The following is a 22,295-nucleotide window of genomic DNA, read 5'->3' as shown; positions in this document are numbered from 1 at the left end:
TGAGTGCTGAAACAAATTCTTTTAGGGATAAAGGCATATTTGAACTCATAGGATGTTTTTTTCTTTTAGCCCCAGAAAGGCACGGATGAATAAAGCCATGTATAAGTTGGCCAGCACAAAGTATTAACTGGCCAATATTGACATGAGTCAGAGGAGCCCTTGGATATAAGACTATGCTAGAGTACGGAACATTTAAAATCTGGAGACTTAGGAGACAGTTCAGTAGATAAAGTGGTTTTGAGCAAGCATAGGAACCTAAGTTCATATCCCTAGCACCCACACAAGAAACCAGGCATAAGCAGCACTTGTCAGCAACCCTAACACTGTAGAGGAGGCGAGGGAAGACAGACAGACCCTAGGGGCTGCACAGGCCAATCAGACTAGCACAAACGGCAAATACCAGGTTCAGTAAGAAATAGCTCAAAAACAAAATCCCAGCACTCGGTAGACAGAGGTGGGCCAGATCTCTGTGAATTCAAGGCCAGCCTTGTCTACAGAGCAAGTTCCAGGATAGCCAAGACTGTTACATAGAGAAACCTTGTCTTGAAAAACAAAACAAAACAAAACAAAGAAGGTGAAGATCAACAGAGGAAAGCAGCTGGTGTTGACTACTGATCTCTACACATTGATGCACAGACACACACACACACCACACACAGTGTGCTGCATTACATAGGGTGATGGAATATGTATTTATCATAGATGAGTCTTGGGTTCAAATCCATAACACTCCCAGACAGACAGATGAATACTCCCCACTTGCATCAGAGACTAAACAATCTGCAGCAGCATAACTGCTATCATGATAAGCATAACTTGGTATCATGATGGAAAGTTCATGGCCTATGGGTTTGCTTTTCACACTTGGCCAGTGGAGCCCCAGCTCAAGCCCAGGGCTTTGAGTGAAGTCGTGGGCAAAGCTCTGGGAGCTGCTGTGCTTTGAGGCACTCATCGCCCAAAGAGAAGAAAACAAACTCCCAGCTCTTTGCTTCCCTACAAACAAGCATAGAAAGGGGTAAGTAGCCACAGGCCCTTCCTAACTGGAGAGATCATGCAAGGTTAAGGTGCAGAAGACACCTATGCCTGTGGAATGCCCAGAGTGGGCAAGATTAAATGGCAGCAGAGAGAGTGGAGTTTTTGTTGTACACAGCAGCTACTATCTGCACACAGCTACTTACAGTAAAACTAAATAAAATGAAAATGTCAACTCCTGCCATGCATGATGGCATATGCCTCCAAGACCAGAATTTGAAAGGCAGAGGCAGTAGGATGGCTGCAAGTTAGAAGCCAGCCTAAGGTACATGGCAAGTTCTAATACTGCCCCAACCAGGGCTACAGAGTAAGAGACTCTGGTTCAAAGCCTGAGTTCCCCACGTCAGTTCCTTCATTTTGCAGTTACATGACAAGCGCTCAGTGGCCACTGTGGCCAGTAACTACGGATACAAACACACTTGCTACCAGGTGTGGTGGCTACTCCGTTAGTCCCAGCACTTGGAGGGCAAAGGCAAGCAGCTCCCTGTGAGTTCAAGGCCAGCCTGGTCTATATAGTAAAATCCTGCCTCCAAGAAGTTTCATTGAATGCTTTTGTAAAGACTGTAGTATCTTGTTTATGATGCTGCTTATGGGTACTTTTCATGTTTCATTTTCTTTTTTTTTTTTTTTACCATGTTCTCTGGGAAGTGGGGACCAGAGGAAAAAAGAGAGAACAATATTTGTTCCTACCCTTTCTTACCAGTGACTGTCTTGAACAAAGCTAAAAAAAAAAAAAAGGAAAAGCTGGGTGGTGGTGGTGCATGCAGAGCAGGTAGATCACTGTGAATTCAAGGCAACCCTAGTCTACAAGAGCGAGTTCTAGGACAGTCTCCAAAACTACAAAAAAAAGAAAAAGAAAAAAAGAAAAGGAAACAGAAGAAAAGAAAGAAAAAAGAAAGAAAGAAAGAAAGAAAGAAAGAGAAAGAAAGAAAGAAAGAAAGAAAGAAAGAAAGAAATGACATTTTCACAATCACAGCATTTTGGTGTTGAAGAGGCAGCATGGATTATAGAGATTAATACTGAACTTTACGATGAAAACTTGATGCCTAACTGTCTTGGCTACATACTGAGCTGTGGGCCAGCATGGGCTACATAGCAAGAGCCTTTTCAACAAACAAAACATGAGATGATATACCTATGGCTATAAATCAGACAGTAACCCAGCCAGGCAGTAGTGGCATGCTCCTTTAATTCCAGCACTCTGGAAGCAGAGGCAGGTGGATCTCTGTAAGTTCAAGGCCAGCCTGGTCAACAAGAGTGAGTTACAGGACAGGCTCCAAAGTTATACAGAGAAACCTTGTCTCAAAAAACAAAACAACAACAACAACAAAAAAACAGACAAGTGACCCAGAACAATGCATATACATCATTTTGTGAAAACAAATATTGAACTTAATATTTGAATATTAGTTGATAATGAATAATGTTTATGGGACTAGGGAGATTTCTCAGTGAATAAGAACATTGACTACTCTTCCGGAGGACCCTGGTTAAATTTCCAGCACCCACATGGCAGCTCCCAACTGTAACTCCAGTTCCAGGGGATCAACACCCTCGTACAGTTAGACATGCAAGCAAAACACCAATGTACATGAAATACAAAAAAGTAAAGAATAATGTTTGTTATTATTGTCAGTTGGAGACAGTGACTTCATCCCTTGTAAAGTCCTATTAAAGATCCTGTAACATTCCCACCCTGCCTCCTTAGGTGATACTTCTGTGCTGTTCACTAAGAAGACATGGAAAGCCCTAATGGAGGGACAGACAGACAGACAGGGGCAGAGTTACAAGACAGCCTCAGGCAGGCACAAATTCAGACTCACAACAGACAGGACAGAAGGCACAGAAATCGTGAAGTAGAGAATTCAAATCTGGACTCACTCTTGTTCAAATGACTCCAAAGGGAAGTGCTTTTGTTTCTACCCTTAATGCAACACTGATGCGTTGCTGATGACTCTGAGTCAATCACGAACACATTTAATCCACACGCTCTTCCACTTACTCAAACAACAAACAGTCACTGGGCTATTCCCTGTGTCCACTGGGAAGCAATCTGCAGGTCCTAGGAGAGGGTGGAGCAGCTTTCCAGACTGTTTATCATGCCCTTAACAGAATTTTACTTTAAAAAAAATAAAGTGATAAATATTACAGAAGTTAAGGTTAGAATATTTAGTAAGATGTGTAAGATGAAAATGGGCCTGCGTTTTGTAGCACAGTGGTGGAGTGTTTCCTAGCATTCTAGAGGTCCTGGGTCTAATCCCAGCACCACATAAACTGGGTTTAGTGGTCCACACCTAGAATCCCAGCATTTAGGAAGTAGAAGAAAGAAGATCAGAAGTTCAAGATCATCCTTGATTATGTAATCTGAGATAGCCTGGGCTACATGGGACCCTTTTTCAAAAACAAACCAACAACAATAACAAAAATATTAAGTCTAATGTGGTGCACGCTTTTAACCCCAAGTACTCGGGAGGCAGAGGCAGGTGGATCTTTTGAGTTCAAAGCCAACATAGTCTACAGAATGAATTCTACGACAGCCAGGGCTATACAGAGAAACCCTGTCTTGGAAAAAAAAATGTAAAGACATTTAGAAATAAAGACTGAGAAATCACTAATATATTACCCATCAGAATTAGCGATGTTCTCAAAGCATCAGAAACAAGAAACTCACTAGTCTATGAGCACACATACATAATCCCAGCACTTGGGAGGTACAGGCACAAGGGCCAGAAGTTGAAAGCCAGCTGCAGCTGGTTCAAAGCCAGCCTAAGCGCTTAAGCTACATGGAACATAGTCTCAAAAAGAAAAAACAACAACAACAAAAAAAAAAACCCCACTAGAGTAAAAAAGTAAGACACTCGGGGACTGGAGAGATGGATCAGAGGCTCTTCCAGAAGTCCTGAGTTCAATTCCGAGCAACCACATGGTGCCTCACAACCATCTATAATGAGATCTGGTGCCCTCTTCTGCCCTGCAGTGATACATGCAGACAGAACACTGTAGACATAATAAACAAACAAATCTTTTTTTAAAAAAAAGTAAGACACTCAATTTACTACACAATGAAGTGCTATTTATTCGGCAGTAAAAAGACGGCGTGGTTTGCACATGTGAAAACGACGGCTTTCACAGCACTGTGCTGCTCTGCTTTCCCCATCCTTCGGTCTCCTTCCCACCCCTTGTACTCACTCTCCTAGTCATGTTCAGTCTACTGCTCTCCCTGCTCTGGACTCTTCCAGCTGCCTTTGGCTGTTCTCTCCCTCATAATAAAATCTTCACCTTCAACCATAGTAAAAATAATATAAAAATAAAAATAACTAAAAGCACTGTTATAAGTGAAAGCAAACATACATATACATGCACACATACAGTATTATTGTTACATGAAGTATCCTGAAAAGCAGGTCTATAGAAAGGCACATACAGCCAGGCGGTGGTGGTGCATGCCTTTAATTCCAGCACTCGGGAGGCAGAAACAGGAGAATCTCTGTGAGTTCGAGGCCAGCCTGGTCTACAAAGCAAGTTCCAGGAATAAAGAAGAAATGCACATATATTTGAACGTGTAGAGCAGAGAGTATAAAGGACTTAATGGTAAATAGCACGAGAGATACCACTGGGGAAAGAAAACATCCTGAAATAATATGCTGATTACACAACTTGACAGATTACTAAAATGTGGATCCAAATACTCAGAAGAGATGGACTGTGTGCTATGTGCAATACACACACACACACACTAAGAACCCAGAAACACTGTAGGTTTGGCATTCTATCTTTTACTGTAGTACTGTGCAGTGAAAAGTGTTCTCTGGATGCTTCCTGGCTTCTGAATGTCACATAAGCATCCTTTTGCCCTTCTGCAAAACAATAGCTTCCACTCACACATACTGAAGCACAGCAGAGAACATTCTCCCTTGACACCTGTCACTCTAAAACTCATGTCAGCAGACACAGCACCTTCCCTAACTCTTCTTCATGACCTGTATTTTACTGACAGTGATGGGTGACACGGAGCCAACGCTTTCCCTTTGGCTGAATCAAGCTAAGCAAGAATGGCGGTAGCATCAACAATGTTCCTACATTAAAACATTTTGTGTGACGGGGCAGTGGTGACACACGCCTTTAATTCCAGCACTCAGGAGGCAGAGGCAGGCGGATCTCTGAGAGTTTGAGACCAGCCTGGTCTACAAGAGCTAGTTCCAGGACAGGCTCCAAAGCTACAGAGAAACCCTGTCTCGAAAAACCTTTTACGCGTCAAGGGAGGAGAGGAAGTGATAAAAACAGATGAAAACTATGGGAACATTATTCCCATCCGCCTCCACACACTCAGTCAGTGCTGAGAGCTTGCATGGCTTACTGGGAACCTCCAGAAGTCCATCTCTGCTTACCTGAGCAGTTGTGCTCCGTCCACTCTGGCTGTCTCTCATCCTCAGCTCTGTGTACAGATACCAGATGTAACTGACGGTGCAGAAGAGTGAGGCAATGAATAGTATCTAGGTGAAAGTCAAGACAGCCCATCAAATTTCCTCCATTATTCTCAAGATGAGATCTAGCTTACCTAAACCACCCATCTTCATCCTACCCTTTGGACTGTTCAGACCACAGATATCCACCTCCTCTACCTAACTGATCCACTTTTCTGAATATTTTTCTATTATATTTCTAATTTATCATCATCATCATCGTGTGTGTGTGTATGTGCATCACAGCTCATATGTGGTCAGAGGACAGCTGTGGGTTAGGTTCTCTCCCTCCCCCTTGACTTGGGTTCTAGGGATGGAACTACTCAGGTCACCAGGTTTATGTGGAAAATGCTTTCACCTTCTGAACCATTTCATGGGCTCTGTGCTCTTTTTGAAATCGAAAAGGTAGTTAGAATTTCAACTTTCAATAATAGTTAATATATTATTCCTTTTTCATTACTGTAACAAAAGATTAGAGGCAGGTTACTTTTGAGAGAAAGGGTATTGGCTCAAAGTTCTGGAGGTACAGGGTTTAGGGGTCTCATCTTGTGATGCTGTCTTGATGTTAGAATCCTGGGGTGGTGTTGATTCCCTCAGCAGAGGATGAAGAACATGCATGCTCATCTGTCCCTGTGTGTCTTTCATGATAAAGCCCCCAGAACCAACTCATGTGCTTTTAATAGTCTTACAGTTCTCATCATCGCCTGAAGATCCCCCTACTAAACAGAAGAGTAAGTCTCCAACCTTCCAATGCCATAGTTATGAATGTATGTATGTAACATGGAAAAGTCAGTGTCTATGCGTGTGTTCACACATACATATCTGCAAGATTTGAGTAATTAAAACTCTACACAAATTTGATGTGGACAAAATGTATTCAAGACACAGAAATGGCCTATGTTATTTTAACTAAACCTTTCATTCAAAACTTGGACTACACAGGCAAGATCATTTTAAAAAGAAAAAAGGGACCTCAGGTATCCCATTCTGGACTTGAACTTGCTATGTAATCAAAAATGGTCCTTTATTTGGTTTTCTTTTTTTTTTAATATTTTTTCTTGCAGGCCAGAAGAGGGCACCAGACCTCATTACAGATGGTTGTGAGCCACCATGTGGTTGCTGGGAATTGAACTCAGGACCTTTGGAAGAGCAGGCAATGCTCTTAACCACTGAGCCATCTCTCCAGCCCCTTTATTTGGTTTTCTTGAGGAAGGGTATCTCTATGTAGTTCTGGCTGTTCTAAAGCTCACTATATAGACCAGGTAGGCCTCTTGATTTCACACAGATCCTCCTGCCTCTGCCTCTTAAGGGCTGGGATTAAAGATGTGGCTACCACATCTTTAATGATATTCAAAAATGATCTTAAAACTCTTGATTCTCTTGTCTCCACCTCTCAGGTTTATGGAGTGTTGTGACTGAAGCCAGGGCATCAGACATACAAAAGCAAGTGTTCTATCAATTGATGCATCCCCAGCACTGATGTTTAAAAGAGCTTTCAGAGAAGCAGGTGCTAGACATGCTCACCAGGGAAAGTATTTACTGCCAACCCTGGTACTGGAGCTGAATTTGATCCACAGGACCCATAAAGCAGAGAGAATAGATTCTTGAAATTGTTCTATTATCTCTACACACACACACACACACACACACACACACACACACACACACATAACACACACAATCTGTGTGGCTGTGGCTTACTGGCTAAAGTTCTGACCAGCATCTGTCTCCAGTGGCTCTATGTTGTCTCTGTGACTCTGCCATTCTTTCTCTTAGCATTCAGTCCAGTCCTCCTCACCTACCTAAGTTCTGCCCTATCAACAGGCCAAGAAAGTTTCTTTATTCACTAATGGTAATCACAGCACACAGAAGGGACTACCACATCACTTCCCCTTTTCTGTTTAAATAAAAAGAAAGGCTTTAACTTTAACATAGTAAAATTACATATAACAAAACAGTTATCAAGCAAGAATTACAGTTACAATATTCATATCTACTTTATCTGTTGTCATAACTAAGGAAAACTATAACTTCTTCAACGTCATCAAAGACTCCAGAAGGGCATAATATTACCTAAGTAAACTGAAAGTACATTGTAAGCAACTTCCAAAACTCTAGAATTGACAGAGACATCTCGCTGCCTGGACAGTCACCCAAAGTTCTTTTGTAACATTGGGGCATCCATCTTCAGCCTAGAGGCCTCTAGTATCCAGCAGACTTTTTCACGAAGCAGGAAATTTCAAAGACAGTTCCACCTATACTGGCAGTTTGTTTGTCACATTTTTCTGTGTCCTGCAGAATATCTAGCAGACTCTTTCATGAAGCAGGAACCCCAAAGGATCATCTCACCTTTAGGAAAGTTTAGCAGTCATTTCTCTGTGGGTCTTGCATGTACAGTTAAGCAGTTCAGGCAAGAGAAGTTTCTTGCCCAAATGGCTAAGAAGCCTCTTTGATGCCCATCTTCCTCTAGAAGTAATTGGTACTGCCAGGAGCAGACGTGTCTCATTGTCATGAAAAGTCCTAATTTATTAAAATATTTTAAATGCCATATTCTGAAAGTCTCTGAATTATTTGAAGAATACCTATTTAACTGAAATGCATCTCTATACATCTAGAAAATCTAACTAACATGAATATAAGCTTGACTATTATAGATGATTATCTATTNTTTTGGTTTTTCGAGACAGGGTTTCTCTGTGGCTTTGGAGCCTGTCCTGGAACTAGCTCTGTAGACCAGGCTGGTCTCGAACTCACAGAGATCCGCCAGCCTCTGCCTCCCGAGTGCTGGGATTAAAGGCGTGCGCCACTATAGCCCGGCTTATACCTTACATTTTTAAATGAGCTACACAAACACAATACCTTAATCAAGAACAGAAATACATATACAAATAACAAAATTGACCTTAAATAATAATCAATAAACCAAGATCCATACCAATGCAAATTATTCATATCATATCTCCCTTTAATGTAAACAAACATTTATAGACAATATGGGAATATGGGCATAATTTTTTTCTCTCCAAACTGCTTCCTGCTGTTTTTTGGGCAAAGTAATTTTTTGAGGGCATTTTTGAAGTGTTCATGGCAACCTTTTAGGGCATCTTGGTCCATCAAACCATATTAGCCTGGAATGAATCCACAGGTTCTCATCCTCTGTGGAGACAAAAGAAAAACCTCTTTTCCAAAGCACCATATCCTTAGACCCAAATTCTTAAGTCAAGATACCTTTATAATCCACATTCTGGTTTAGCTTAGCAGCCCATACAATGAAATGTCACTCTGTACTTGGCTCCTTCACAGTCAAAAATTTCAAAGAAAACACAATATACATAATCCAGACTCTCTGTGTATAGTCCATCTTTACGTGGCTTATTTTTCTTTACTCCCTTTAATCTATGACAGTCTTTACTCTGTCTCTGTCTCTCTCTCTCTTTGGTTTTTCGAGACAGGGTTTCTCTGTGGCTTTGGTTCCTGTCCTGGAACTAGCTCTTGTAGACCAGGCTGGTCTCGAACCCACAGAGATCCGCCTGCCTCTGCCTCCCAAGTGCTGGGATTAAAGGCATGTACCACCACCACCCGGCTTGTACTCGGTCTCTTTAAAGACTTTTTTCTTTATGGTACCTGGAGGGACAGCTGTGGGGGCTTATATTTTTGGTTGAGTCTCGCCTTTAATGGCTGAGCCACCCCTCCAGGCCTAAAGACTTTTTTTTAAAACAATTTACTTCTTTCCAACTCTCTGTACTTTTTCTTCTCTCTCCCAAACCTATGTACATCTATACAACATTTTTTAATCTGGATTTTTCTTTATTGCATATCTATAATTATTTACTGTCCAGGAGTGCTTTTTATAATGCTAAGCACTTCTTAAAACTTAAGCTGTGCCATTACTATGACATATACGGTACTTCCTGCTTGCTCAGCACAGTCCAGCATGGCAGAGCTGCTCACCACCTCTGAGACATGCACAGTGCCCCATCTCTAGGCACACAGCCTGTCCATGCCGTTATTAAGAAAGCTGCAGCAGTCTGCTCACAAGCCCCACTCAAATGCTCCATCTCCCGAAAGAGCCAGGGTGGCGCTGGCAGCAAAGCCCAGAAAGCTGGCATTTTAAAATGGCTGTGGCTTTTTTCCTGCTATGACTGAATCAGGAAAATCTCTCTTAAAGGAGCTGCGGCATGCTGCCAGCAAACAGCAAGAAGCTGTGTTAAACTCTGTATTTTTGTGTCCAGAATTCCTTTTCAAACTCTCTCAGGTTTTAAGTGGATTTAGCTGGCCATGTGAGCTTTGGTTCTGTTCCCAGCACCTGCAGCAGACTACTCAAAACTGCCTGTAGCTCCAGCTCTAAGGAGATCTGATACCCTCTTCTGGACTGCATAAGCACCCTCATGCATGTGTACATAGACACATATTCATAAATAAAATAAAATGAATAGTTTTCCTTTAAAGGAACCAAAGAGCTAACTCATACAATAAAAAAGAAACCACATAATATCATGTAAGGGATGAATTCCTGCTCCTACAGAGTTAAGGTAACAGGATTTACTCTTCATCCTCATGTAAGCAAAAGCTGGAGCTGGGCAGACAGTTCACTGTATGAAGCACTTACCACACCAATGAGGGAAATTCAAATCCCCAGCACCCACAGATAAAAGTCAGGCATAGGCCAGAAAGATGGCTCAGCAGACAGAGGCATTGGTTGCCAAGCTTGAAAATCTGAGTTCAATCCTTGAATCCTTGGGATTCTCCCTCCTGCCCCCATCTCTTATTCACACACACACTATATATATATAATTGTGCATATATATTTATAGAATTATATAAATATATTTATAATTGTATAAATAGAAGTATTTTTGTATATAGTTATATATTACATATGAATATATTGTATATGTTTATAATTATATATACATTATTTTATATATATACAATTAAAAAAAGAAGTCAGACTCTGCTGCATGTGTTTGTGCTTCCAACACTGGAGGGCAAGGACAGGTGAATCCTAGAACCTTATTGGCCAGTCTGCCTAGTCACAGTGATGAGCTTCAGAGAAAATAAGAAACCCCGTCTCAAGAAATATGGCATGGCCCTTCCCACGGCCGCGGAACAATATGGCGCCGCAGAAAGACAAGAAGCCTAAGAAGTCGACCTGGAGGTTCCATTTGGACCTCACTCATCCAGTGGAAGATGGAATTTTTGATTCTGGAAACTTCGAACAGTTTCTCCGGGTGAAGTTTAAAGTCAATGGGAAAACTGGAAATCTTGGAAATGTTGTTCACATTGAACGCTTGAAGAATAAAATCACAGTTGTTTCTGAGAAACAGTTCTCTAAAAGGTATTTGAAATATCTTACCAAGAAATACCTTAAGAAGAATAATCTCCTTGACTGGCTTCGTGTGGTTGCATCTGACAAGGAGACCTACGAACTTTGCTATTTTCAGATTAGTCAGGATGAAGATGGCTCAGAGTCTGAAGATTAGATGGCCTTTGTATGCTTTAAAGAAAAACTAAAATTGGACTTTTTCGGGAAATAAAAACAATTGCACTCTTAAAAAAAAAGAAAGAAAGAAATATGGCATGAAGCTATAAAGAAAGACAGCCATCATCTTCCTCTAGCCTCCACATACATGTGCATGAATGCATGCACATACCATATGTGCATATGCACAGACACGCACACAGATGTAATTAACCTAAGTGACTTTGGGAAACAGTATTTTGCCCATATATTAAAAGGCAAAAAGGGACTGGAGAGATGGCTCAGTGGTTAAGAGCACTGACTGCTCTTCCAGAGGACCCAGGTTCAATTCCCAGCATCCAGATGGCAGCTCACACCTGTCTGTAATTCCAGTTCCAGGGAATCTGACACCAATGGACATAAAATAAATTTCTTTTTAAAAAAAGGCAAAAAGAACTGTAACAACACAAAAAGACAATTACTACACACAGAGCTTAGAGAGCCAGACCCGAGTGTGGTCTAGAGTAGTGGTTGATAGGGGCAAGGGGGAAGGGAGTATCTGTCCACCAATTCACTTTGGAGAGTGATGGGATAGGCCGCACAGGATTTGGGTAAGATTGTAATGTCTAAAATTAATTGGGGTAGCGTGTACTTGGGGTCTATACCTTATGAAAAGGTTAGTTGATGACAACCAAAAGAAGGGATGAAAATAGAGCTCTATTGCAGTAGGATGGTGCTATTTGGTGAGTCAAACCCACAGAAATAAAGGTTAAAATGTATCCCCCACCACCAAAAAAAAAAAAAGAGATAAACTTAATATTACTATAAACATGCTGTGTCTTTCATTCTTTTCTTAGCTTCTTTAAAAGCACATTATAAGCCGGGTTGTGGTAGCACACACCTTTAATTCCAGCACTTGGGAACCAGAACTCACTCTGTAGACCAGGCTGGCTTCAAACTCACAGAGATCTACCTACCTCTGCCCAGTTACCACTGTCTTTTTTTTTTTTTTAAAGTCTGTGGTTGTATTTTGTTTGTGCTATAACAAATAAAGCTTGCCTGAAGATCAAAGCAAAGAACTAAGCCACTAGTTAGCCATAGGGGCCGGGCAGTGGTGGCACACACCTTTAATGCCAGCACTACAGAGGTTATGGCTGGGAGGAGAGAGGAGCACATACAGCATTCAATCTGAGGATTCGTGGAGACAGGCTCTTGTCCACTTTGGTCTGAGGATTGGGTAGAGATAAAAGGTCTCTCCTTTACTTCTCTGATCTTTCAGCATCTACCGCCATATCTGGCTCAGGGTTTTTATCATTTAGAACAACTGGAATTCATGCTACACATGTCTCCAGTAAAATGTGCAATATGATCTAGTCGACGGTTTTTCCCTTTTGCTGACCTAGAGAATGATCTTCTGTGATAAAAAAATAAATAAATAAACAACAAAACAGACTGCCAACGGTTACCAGGTGTCAGGCCTGTCACCCCAGCACGTGGAAAGACAGGACAATCATGAGTTAAGGTCATCCTAGGCTGTACCATGAGGAAACACGCACACACTTAGATTAACAAAGGAAACAGTCTTTCACAACAGCACATGACCACTGTTCTGCTGGAACCTCCAGATCATTCCTGCTAGATACTTCCCTCCCTCTCTCTCTCTCTCTTCAAATCCCACCCTCTCAGAGAAACTGCAAGAAAGAAAAGGTGCCAAAAACACAGTCCCACATTCTTGATGGTTAGGGCAGCTCCTCCCCTAAAGTTGCCAGCAGTCTAAGGTCCCGCCCAAGCATTCCAGCTTTTGACCAGACTTGGGCACAAACCTAGCTTGTGACACACTTTATCACCTCTCACCTACAGGCTATATAAGCTTTCTGCTTTAGTTCTGGCATGTAACTTCTGCCTTGATTTCTGGAGTTGCTTTGCTCAAATAAACCTGTTCTTTCACTTTTTCAGTTCGGCTAGTGATCTGGCTTTCTGCGTGGGTGGAGAAACCTTTATTAGGGTATGGAAAACCTATTAACTACTAGTTTTGGCTAACACACAAGGAGAAACAATCTCAAACAGAGAACTGTGGCCCAAGGTTTATGGCCTTACCCTTACCCTTAAATCTCTTTAAGGTCTTGGCCTCTGGTCACACTTTGAACAATTTAAACAAAGACAGTAGACTCCAAGTCAGGCCACTTAAGCAGATGTGAGACTAACACAGCAAAGATATTGTCAGGGTTACTTAAGTACACCAAGAAGTATTGTTCTTGGGCTGGAGAGATGGCTCAGAGGTTAAGAGCATTGCCTGCTCTTCCAAATGTCCTGAGTTCAATTCCCAGCAACCACATGGTGGCTTACAACCATCTGTAATGAGGTCTGGTACCCTCTTCTGGCCTGCAAGCATACACACAGAAAGAATATTGTATACATAATAAATAATAAATAAATATTTAAAAAAAGAAGTGTCGTTCTTTTCAAATAGGGTCATCTTGCCTGCAGGAACTATGCTTCTCCTGTTAAAGACTTAATGACAATAATAACCTTGCACTGGCCCTCTGAGCTGCCTATTGGAAGCCTGTTCTTGGATATAAAAGGGCCTAATGGGCTGGCTGTAAATCAGGGCTATCTCCTTTTGTTATAGAAATAGTACCTAATCAGAGGTCAATCTTGGTAAATAAACATTAGCAGAAACTTTCTCAAGTTCAGCGAGAGAACTCAAAAGAATGGAGTGGAGAAGACGTGAAGACACTGGATGCCCCTTTCTATACACACACTCTCCAAATAGTACAAACACACACATGCAAACATGAGCATGCACGCACACACCACACACACACTCACACACGCCATAAGTTTTTGTGCACACATAAACGTACAGACATGCATGCACACTTATGCAAACACACACACCACACACACAGGCAAACACACATCCAAAAGTGGGAAGAGGATGAGGAGGAAAATAAACAGTATGAAGAAGAAGAGAAACAGGTAAGCCAGTATGGTGGTTTATGCCTGTAATCCCAACACTTGAGAGGGTGAGGCAGAAGGATTGCTGTGAGTGCAAAAAATTACCTGGGATAAATACTGAGTTTCATTCTAACCCGTGTTAGAGTGAGAAAATAAAGAATAGGTAATTTCACTTAAGGACAGTAGAGGGAGCCAGGATATCATGAAACAGATTCCTGAATGGACTCAGGCACAATAAACCATCTTCTTTCATGTTCTTATAAGGAAAAGGAGAGGAATCTGATCAGGCTTGGGGGAAAAATTATTGATTAATTTTAAAAAATCAAAAACTTGGCTGTGCGGTGGTGATGCATACCTTTAATCCCAGCACTTGGGAGGCAGTGCTAGGCAGATCTCTGAGTTCAAGGCCAGCCCGGTCTACATAGGGACAGCCAGGAGAAACCCTATTTTGAAAAATAATAATAATAATAATAATAAACTTAAAAACCTAAAAAAAATTCTAAAAGCCTGAAAGGCAGTGTCATATTGTTTACTATTAACATTATTGTAGTTAATCTTTTTCTTGTTTTTGTTGTTGCTGCTGTTGTTCGTTTATTTGAAACAGGGTTTCTTGGACTCAAGAGAGATTCTCCTGACTCTGCCTCAGAGTGCTGAGATTAAAGGCATGTGACTCCTCCCACCCCCAGCAATGTTTACATTTTCGACATCAAAGAGAAGTAATGCAAGTCTATTATTCTACTTTGTCTTAAGAGACTCAGAAATCATCTCTTCTTCTGAATCAGGCAAGGGCCCATTTAATCACTATCACTTGGGGAAGGGAAGCAGGAGAGCCTCCTGCTCAAATCTGCATTTGGACTTTCAGTCCTTCAAATTAAACAGAGTGTAGGCTAACATTTCTCTGGATCTTATAAGAAGAGTAAAGCTTTTTATTTATTTATTTTTATTTTATGTGCATTGGTGTTTTGCCCGCATCCATGTCTATATCACTTTGAGCTGGATCAACAGACAATTGTGAGCTGACATTTAGGTGCTGGTAACTGAACCTGGGGCCCCTAAAAGAGCAGCCAGATCTCAACCACTGAGCCATTTCTACAGCCCCAGTAAAGCTTTTTTTTTTAATATTTTATTTATTTATTTATTTATTATGCATACAATATTCTGTCTGTGTGTATGTCTGCAGGCCAGAAGAGGGCACCAGACCTCATTACAGATGGTTGTGAGCCACCATGTGGTTGCCAGGAATTGAACTCAGGACCTTTGGAAGAGCAGGCAATGCTCTTAACCACTGAGCCATCTCTCCAGCCCCCCCAGTAAAGCTTTTTAAATGGCTCTTAAAAACGCCCATTAAGCGGCAGATGCTACTTTTCACTTAATATTAAATGAACAAATGCTAGACTAAGGAGATGAGGGATGAGCTATTACCCAAAACTTCCCCCACACCCAATACAGTATGTGCAAACAGCAAATTCCAGAGTCTTGGTTTTGTTTATCTTTCGTTGGTTTTGTTTTTGAGGCAGGGTCTCCTGTCACTTAGGCTGACCTTAAGATCACTATATCGGTGAGCATGACCCTGAACTATTATTCCTCCTGCCTCTACCTCCACAATGCTGGCTACATACAGGACCCATGAAACCCAGTTCATAACCCTGATATTCACTCAGAACTAAAAGATCTGAAATGTCACGTTGGTGGCACAGACCTGAAATCCTCACCCCTGAAAGTTGAGACAGGAGGACTGCCACACCTTTGAGGCTAGTCTGAGTCTCACAGTAAGGTCTATGTCAGCAAGGTAATGAGGTCCTGTCAAACAAATCTTGATATTCTTACTAGCTTATTTACAAGATGAATGCACCTAAAATTGATTCTTAGTAGAAATAAATAAATAAATAAATGGTCAAGGTTATTACAGGAACTAGTTTCCAATTAAGAATAAATTTATTCCAAGGCACTCCCCCCTCCATCCAGGTCCACAGCAAGAAATCCGGACTGCTCTTCAGACTCAAAAGGGAGGGGGAATGGAGTGGGGGGAGGGGGAGAGGAGTGGAGAGAGAGAGAGAGAGAGAGAGAGGAGTGGGAGGAGGAGGAGGGAAATGGGAGGTGGGGAGGAGGCAGAAATTGTTTCAACAAAAAAAAATTTTAAAAAAAGAATAAATTTATTCTTAAGTTTTTGTTAGTTATTTCAATAATCTGAGTATCATGTTTTCAATATTGAAAAAATTATTTGTATCCCTTGATATTTAAACAACTGGAGGATATTAAACAATTGGATCACCCAATGATCATGTTACCTAACCCCTCACAGGTAGAGGGCATAAGGTCCTTATATTCACAATCACTGGAGAAATTAGGAATGTTACACACACAGGGTTATTGTCTCAATAGAGGCAATGGATACCTGATTTCCACCCTGAAGGCTGGATCTGGATGTAGTTCATAGTTTGGTGACCCCTGCCGACTGTAGGGCCAGGTCATATCTGAATCCCCCCAGACTATTATGTTTATCCCAGACTCTTCTTAGACCTTTCTTTATCTTGAGCATTGTTTCAAGGCAATAAAACCAATCTATATGGGAAATGTCACTTATACTTTATAACAACTTAGGTAACATCTATGTTATCTGTAGGACCAGGCCCCTCCCAACTCCCGCTATTTCTCATAGACCCTTATCTTGAGCATTGTTGTGGTAGTTTGAACATAACTGACCCCCATAATCTCATAAGGAATGGCACTCTAAGGAGGTGTAGATTTGTTGGAATGGGTATGCCCTTGTTAGAGGAAGTATGTCACTGTGAGGGTGGGCTGTGGGTTTCCTATGCTCAGGATACTGCCCAGTGTCTCAGTTGACTTCCTGTTGCCCACAAGATGTAGGGCTCTCAGCTACTAGCACAATGTCTGCCTGCACGCTGTCACATACCACCATGGTGATAACAGACTGAACCTCTGAAACCGTGAGCAAAATCACCCAAATTAAATGCATTCCTTTATAAAAATTGCCACGGTCAAAAGGAGAGATGGCTCAGCAGTTGAAGGCATTGGCTGCTCTTCAAGAGAACTGATGTTCAATTCCCAGTACATACATGGCAACTCAGAAGGATCTCTAACACCAGGATCCAACACCCTCACATAGACATACATGCAGGCAAAACATTAACAAAATAAAATAAAAAAAACAGATAAATAAATAAAAGAGTTGCCATGGTCATGGTGTTTCTTCACAACAATAAAAATGCTAAGTTTCTGAGTCAGAGAACCTGTCTTTTAAGGAAGAGGTCATATGGACTCTGTAAAAGAATTTCAGTGTAAATATGTCTTAAGCTTAGTTGAGCACATAGGACTGAGTTAATTATCATTAGAAAATTCTTTTTCAAGATGGTGCCATGCTTAAACACGGCTAAAGTAAACTGCCTGAGATGAGGCCGTAGACGTTTGCCGCCACACCTGTTGCTGAGGCGTGAACAGGATTACCTTCTTGCCTGTCAAGGAGCAGGCTGGCCCTGCGATCTGCAGAGACCTGCACACAAACTATTCTAAATTGTAGGGCTTAGAGTTAGGAGAGGTAAGCCAAAGGGGTCAGACAGGCGCTAGAACAAGCAAAGATCATTAACTCTTCAGCTTTTGTCTAACGTCACTGCTACCCTTCTTAGGTAGCATTTCTCCTCTTGTAAGAAAACTATGACTCAGAGATTTTAGAATGACTAGAAAGTGCATGGCTACTTGTCATCATGAAGGTTTTTTTTTTAAAAAAAAAAAAAAAAAAACTTAATTTCTGCTGTTTTGAGATGGGGCTTCTCCATGTAGCCATAGCTGTCCTGGACCTTACTCTGTAGACCAGGGTGGCCTCGACCTCAGAGATCTGCCTGCCTCTGCCTCTCGAGGCTATGTAGCTGAAGACTCTAAACCTTAACTCTAACCAACAAACTTCATGTCATTTGCAACCCAAACTGACATGTCTACAGTATGTGACAGGCATGTTCTTTCAGGAAATAGAAACTGGACATTTCAGTCCAGTACACCTAAGAATAAAGACACGCCGGAAGGCATTTCTGATGTTATCACTGTTCCCTGCTCCTGTTTCTGCCAAACAGAAGTCTGAGCAGAGCAGTACTCTGAGGCCCTTTGGGAAAAGACACAGAATTTGTTCCTGACTCCAGCTTGAACAAGCAAGCAGCTATCTAGTGAGAACCCTTCAGTATCACAGACCATGAGACAGTGGACGCTGCGGGTAAGGACAAGGACTCACTCATATGTGACGTTGACATGATCAAACCTGTTTACTGATTGGCTAGGCTGACAAAAGAAATAACCCTTTAAAAACCCCAAATATTCTATTAAGCAAAAACAAAGATTATTCCTGATGCTTGGTTATCTGAGCCATTTTGCTTCCTAGTAAGATCTGGAACGGAAGCCCAGGTCTGAGTAAATGTCAATTTCTTCTATTCCAGCTCGGGTGAAGTGGCCTCAGGTACTCCAGCTTGGCCAAGCATGTACCCTCACAGCTCTAAGCTCCATTACAGCCTTCCACTACGGGAGTCAAGTTCAGGAAGAGCAGTCACATGATTGAGCTATGCAAACACAAGATGAACAAGTCTATTTTCGTTTTTCTTTCCTTTTACTCGTTTTTTATAAAAAGAAAACAAACTTTTTTCATTATACATACCAATCCAAGTTCCCATTCCCTATCCTCTTCCCATTTCCTCCACATACCCTCCAGCCCCACCCCCATCGAATCATAAAGAGGGTAAGGCACATTGCTTTGTGGAAAGCCCAAGGCCCTCCCTACTATATCTAGGCTGAGCAAGGTTTCCATCCGAAGAGAATAGGTTCTCAAAAAGCCAGTACATGCAGTAGGGATAAATCCTGGTGTTGCTGCCAGTGGCCCCTCAGTCTGTCCCAGCCATGTAAGTGACAACCACATTCAGAAGGACCAGTTTAGTCTTATGCTTGTTCCTTCCCAGTTTGACTGGTGTTGATGAGCTCCCATTAGCTCAGGCAAACTGGTCTTGACCTCTTTGCTTCTATTTTCACTCCTCCTACTCTTCAATTGGACGTTGGGAGCTTAGCCCAGTGCTCTGATGCAGGTCTCAACCCTTGTTCGTCCAGGCAGAGAAGGAAAATCAAGGAAGAAACTTCTTGAAGCTTCAGCAGTCTAGCCCAAGAACAACATTCATTGGCTGATAATGAAGCCGGTCTAAGAACACACAGAAAGGTGTCCACAATAATAATGGGTTTCTGATAGGGCTAAGTTTACTATTTATTTTTTAGAGATTTATTTTTATTTTATGTGTATGTGTGTTTTTTGCCTTCACTCTGCATGCATCACATTTGTGCTTGATCCCTGAGAAGCCAAAACAGAGTATCAGACCCCCTGGAGCAGTAGTTATAGGTTGAGAGCCACCGTGTGTTGAGAATGGAACCTGGTCCTCTGCAAGAATAAGTGCTCTCCCCACTGAGTTGTCTCTCCAGCACTTTTTTAAAAAGGGTTTATTTATTCATTATGCATACAGTGTCCTGCCTAGAAGAGGGCACCAGATCTTATTACCGGTGGCTGTGAGCCACCATGTGGTTGCTGGGAATTGAACTCAGGACCTCTGAAAGAGCAGCCAGTGCTCTTAACCGCTGAGCCATCTCTCCAGCCTAAGAACTACTATCTTTGAGGTTATATTTTTACCAAGTTTCTCTTTCTCTTTTCTTTTCTTTTTTCGAGACAGGGTTTCTCTGTAGTTTTGGAACCTGTCCTGGAACTAGCTCTTGTAGACCAGGCTGGCCTCGAACTCACAGAGATCCGCCTGCCTCTGGCTCTGCCTCCGAGTGCTGGGATTAAAGGCGTACGCCACCACTGAGTAGCAAGTTTCTCTTTTTCAAATGACGTTTTTTTTTCTTTTTTTTTTTTTTTCCGAGACAGGGTTTCTCTGTGGCTTTGGAGCCTGTCCTGGAACTAGCTCTTGTAGACCAGGCTGGTCTCGAACTCACAGAGATCCACCTGCCTCTGCCTCCTGAGTGCTGGGATTAAAGGAATGCGCCACCATCGCCAGGCTGACATTTATCTTAAAAATAATATTTTTTTTCCTTTTTGGCTTTTTGAGACAGGTTTCTCTATGCAATGGCCCTGGTTGTCCTGAAACTCACTTTGTAAACCAAGCTGGCCTCAAATTCATAGAAATCCACCTGCCTCTGCCTTTCTAGTGCTGGGATTAAAGACATGCACCACTGCCCAGCTTTTAAAAATGTTCTTAATTCACCAAAACAAGAAGTAGATGACTATATCACCTCCAAGTGATTTTATTTTATTTTTATTTGTGTGGGGTGATTTTCTTTTCGTTTTTTCGAGACATGGTATCTCTGTAGCTTTTGGAGCTTATTCTAGAACGCTCTCTGCAGACGAGGCTGGTCTCAATCTGACAGAAATCCTCCTGCCTCTGCCTCCCTAGTGCTGGGATTAAAGGTGTATGCCACCACTGCCTGGAGGGATTTTATTGTTATTCATCTGCACAATTATGAAGTCTAGGAACCACCAAGTTCTTTGGCAGGTCACATAGCGTTCCTAGAAAAGCAGCACTTTCAACAGTGGAAATCGAGTTACATTTGGCAGGCAGATCTCTGGGAGTGGGAGGTCATCCTGGCCTACAAAGCAAGTTCTAGGACAGCCAGAGCTGCTACACAGAGAAAACCTGTTTTGAAAAAAAAAAAAGATAACAAGCAAACAAACAAATGGCTCCCATAGGCCCATAGGGAGTGGTACTATTAGGAGGTGTGGCCTTGTTGGTGGAAGTGTGTCACTTGGGGATGGGCTTTGAGGTTTCAAATGCTCAAGTCTTTAATACCAGCATTTGGTAAGCAGAGGCAGGTGGATCTGAGTTCCAGGGAGGTTTGGTCTACAGAGGAAGTTCAAGGATGGCCAGAGCAACACAGTCAAAAAATGCTCAAGCCAGGCCCAGTGTCTCTCTCTTCCTGCTGCCTATGAATCTGGATGTAGAACTCTCAGCTACTTCTCCAGCACCATGTCTGCCTGCACACCACCATGTCCTGCCATGCTGATAATGGACTGAACCTCTAAACTGTAAGCTACCCCAATTGAACACTTTCTTTTAGAGGTGTTCTTGTTGTCTCATCACAGCACTAAGACAATGGGCAAGAATGGAAGGAGGAAGGAAAGGAAGAAATTCAGGTAAATGTCAACATTATATCTCCCTGGCATTATGAGAACAAGCTGTCTTCGAGCTCATGCTGCTGCTGCAACCATGTTCTTTTAAGAAACCCATCAAGGTAGAAAAGACCCAACTCCTGAATATGGTTCTCTGACTTCTACATATGCAACACTGCATATGCACATGAGAGCATGTGCACACACGCACACACACACATAGAACATGATCTAGAAATATTATAAAAAATGAAGACCAGAAGGTGGGTTGTGGATGGAAGTCAGAGATGGAGAAGTGAACTGTCCAGAAGTTAGTCTCTCAACCTACATGGTCTCATCAAGTGTGTGCCTGGATGTAATAGGTAATGTTGCTAACTTGTTGGATGTAGAATCATATAGGAGCTGGTGAAGTGTACTTATCTGAGTAGGGAAGACTCATCCTGCATGTGTGTGTCACTGTCCCATGGGCAAGGATGGAAGAAAGAGGGGGAGGGAGAAAGCCAGTATTGATTAGCAGCATTGTCCCGCCCTGACATGGTGTCATCTAGATCATGTTCCTGCTGCCATCACATTCTGCATAAATGTATGGAGCCAATGTTGCACATCAGGACTGTTTATCATGAGCTAGTGTGGGTCTCGACAGAATTATAACTTACAGCAATGGATAATTCAGATGTCAACCCACCTGAGAAATTACTCTCAGATGGGGGAACCCTGCCTGGTAAAGCCAGCAGGGCCACTGACTCAAAAAACTGTGGCTTTCATCTGTAATTTTGCTTTTGCAATAACAGCTGTGGTATCTCCCCATTACCATGCATTTTCATATAATATGCACATGTAGACCTAGGACAGAGAGGGCCTGAGGAAACAAGCTCCACCAGGAGCAGAAGAAATGAGCAAATCTAGTCCCAGGAACCAACCCAGCCCCAGAACACTGGCAGATCAGGACTGAAGGAGGGACCAGATCCAGAGTCAGCGATCTCCACCAGAACAGGTGCAACTCCAAGCCAAGGACTTCTGCAAAAGGAGATCCAGGTCAGGATTTACAGAAACAGATCAAAGCCAGTGTCCTAGGCCAAAGTAGGCCAGAGACAGCAAACTTCAAGGGAGCAGAGCAAGTACAGGAGCACTGAGCTACCTCTGGAACAGGAGTAACCAATGGGGTAACTAGAACTGTGACTCTGACTGTACCATGAGGAACAACTATCTGAGCTTTGGAATCACTGGCACCAAGAAGATT

The 22,295-nt window shown here is 42.2% G+C and overlaps 2 protein-coding genes across 10 annotated transcripts in view; one reads left to right on the top strand and one right to left on the bottom strand.

The window, feature by feature from the left end:
* Tmem116 (transmembrane protein 116) overlaps positions 1–22,295 on the bottom strand; it is a 61,331-nt gene that overhangs the window by 10,041 nt on the left and 28,995 nt on the right. For 6 of the 9 annotated variants that reach the window (XM_050159133.1, XM_050159132.1, XM_050159129.1 and 3 more), the window contains one exon: positions 5,421–5,525. The exons of the other annotated variants lie outside the window; for them this stretch is intronic. In XM_050159133.1, the coding sequence (XP_050015090.1) occupies positions 5,421–5,525 (105 nt within the window). The remainder of the gene's footprint in view (positions 1–5,420; positions 5,526–22,295) is intronic. 9 annotated transcript variants of the gene reach the window in all.
* On the top strand, positions 10,591–10,993 carry LOC126511753 (60S ribosomal protein L22-like 1). Its single transcript, XM_050159138.1, has one exon. It carries the CDS (start codon positions 10,610–10,612, stop codon positions 10,976–10,978), a length of 369 nt encoding a protein of 122 aa, XP_050015095.1. The 5' UTR covers positions 10,591–10,609; the 3' UTR covers positions 10,979–10,993.

This window comes from Alexandromys fortis, unplaced genomic scaffold, assembly GCF_014885135.2.
Source record: "Alexandromys fortis isolate MF-2015 unplaced genomic scaffold, M_Fortis_MF-2015_v1.1 scaffold_90, whole genome shotgun sequence".
Classification (NCBI taxonomy): Eukaryota; Metazoa; Chordata; class Mammalia; order Rodentia; family Cricetidae; genus Alexandromys; species Alexandromys fortis.
This window is presented reverse-complemented; position numbering and strand designations above follow the sequence as displayed.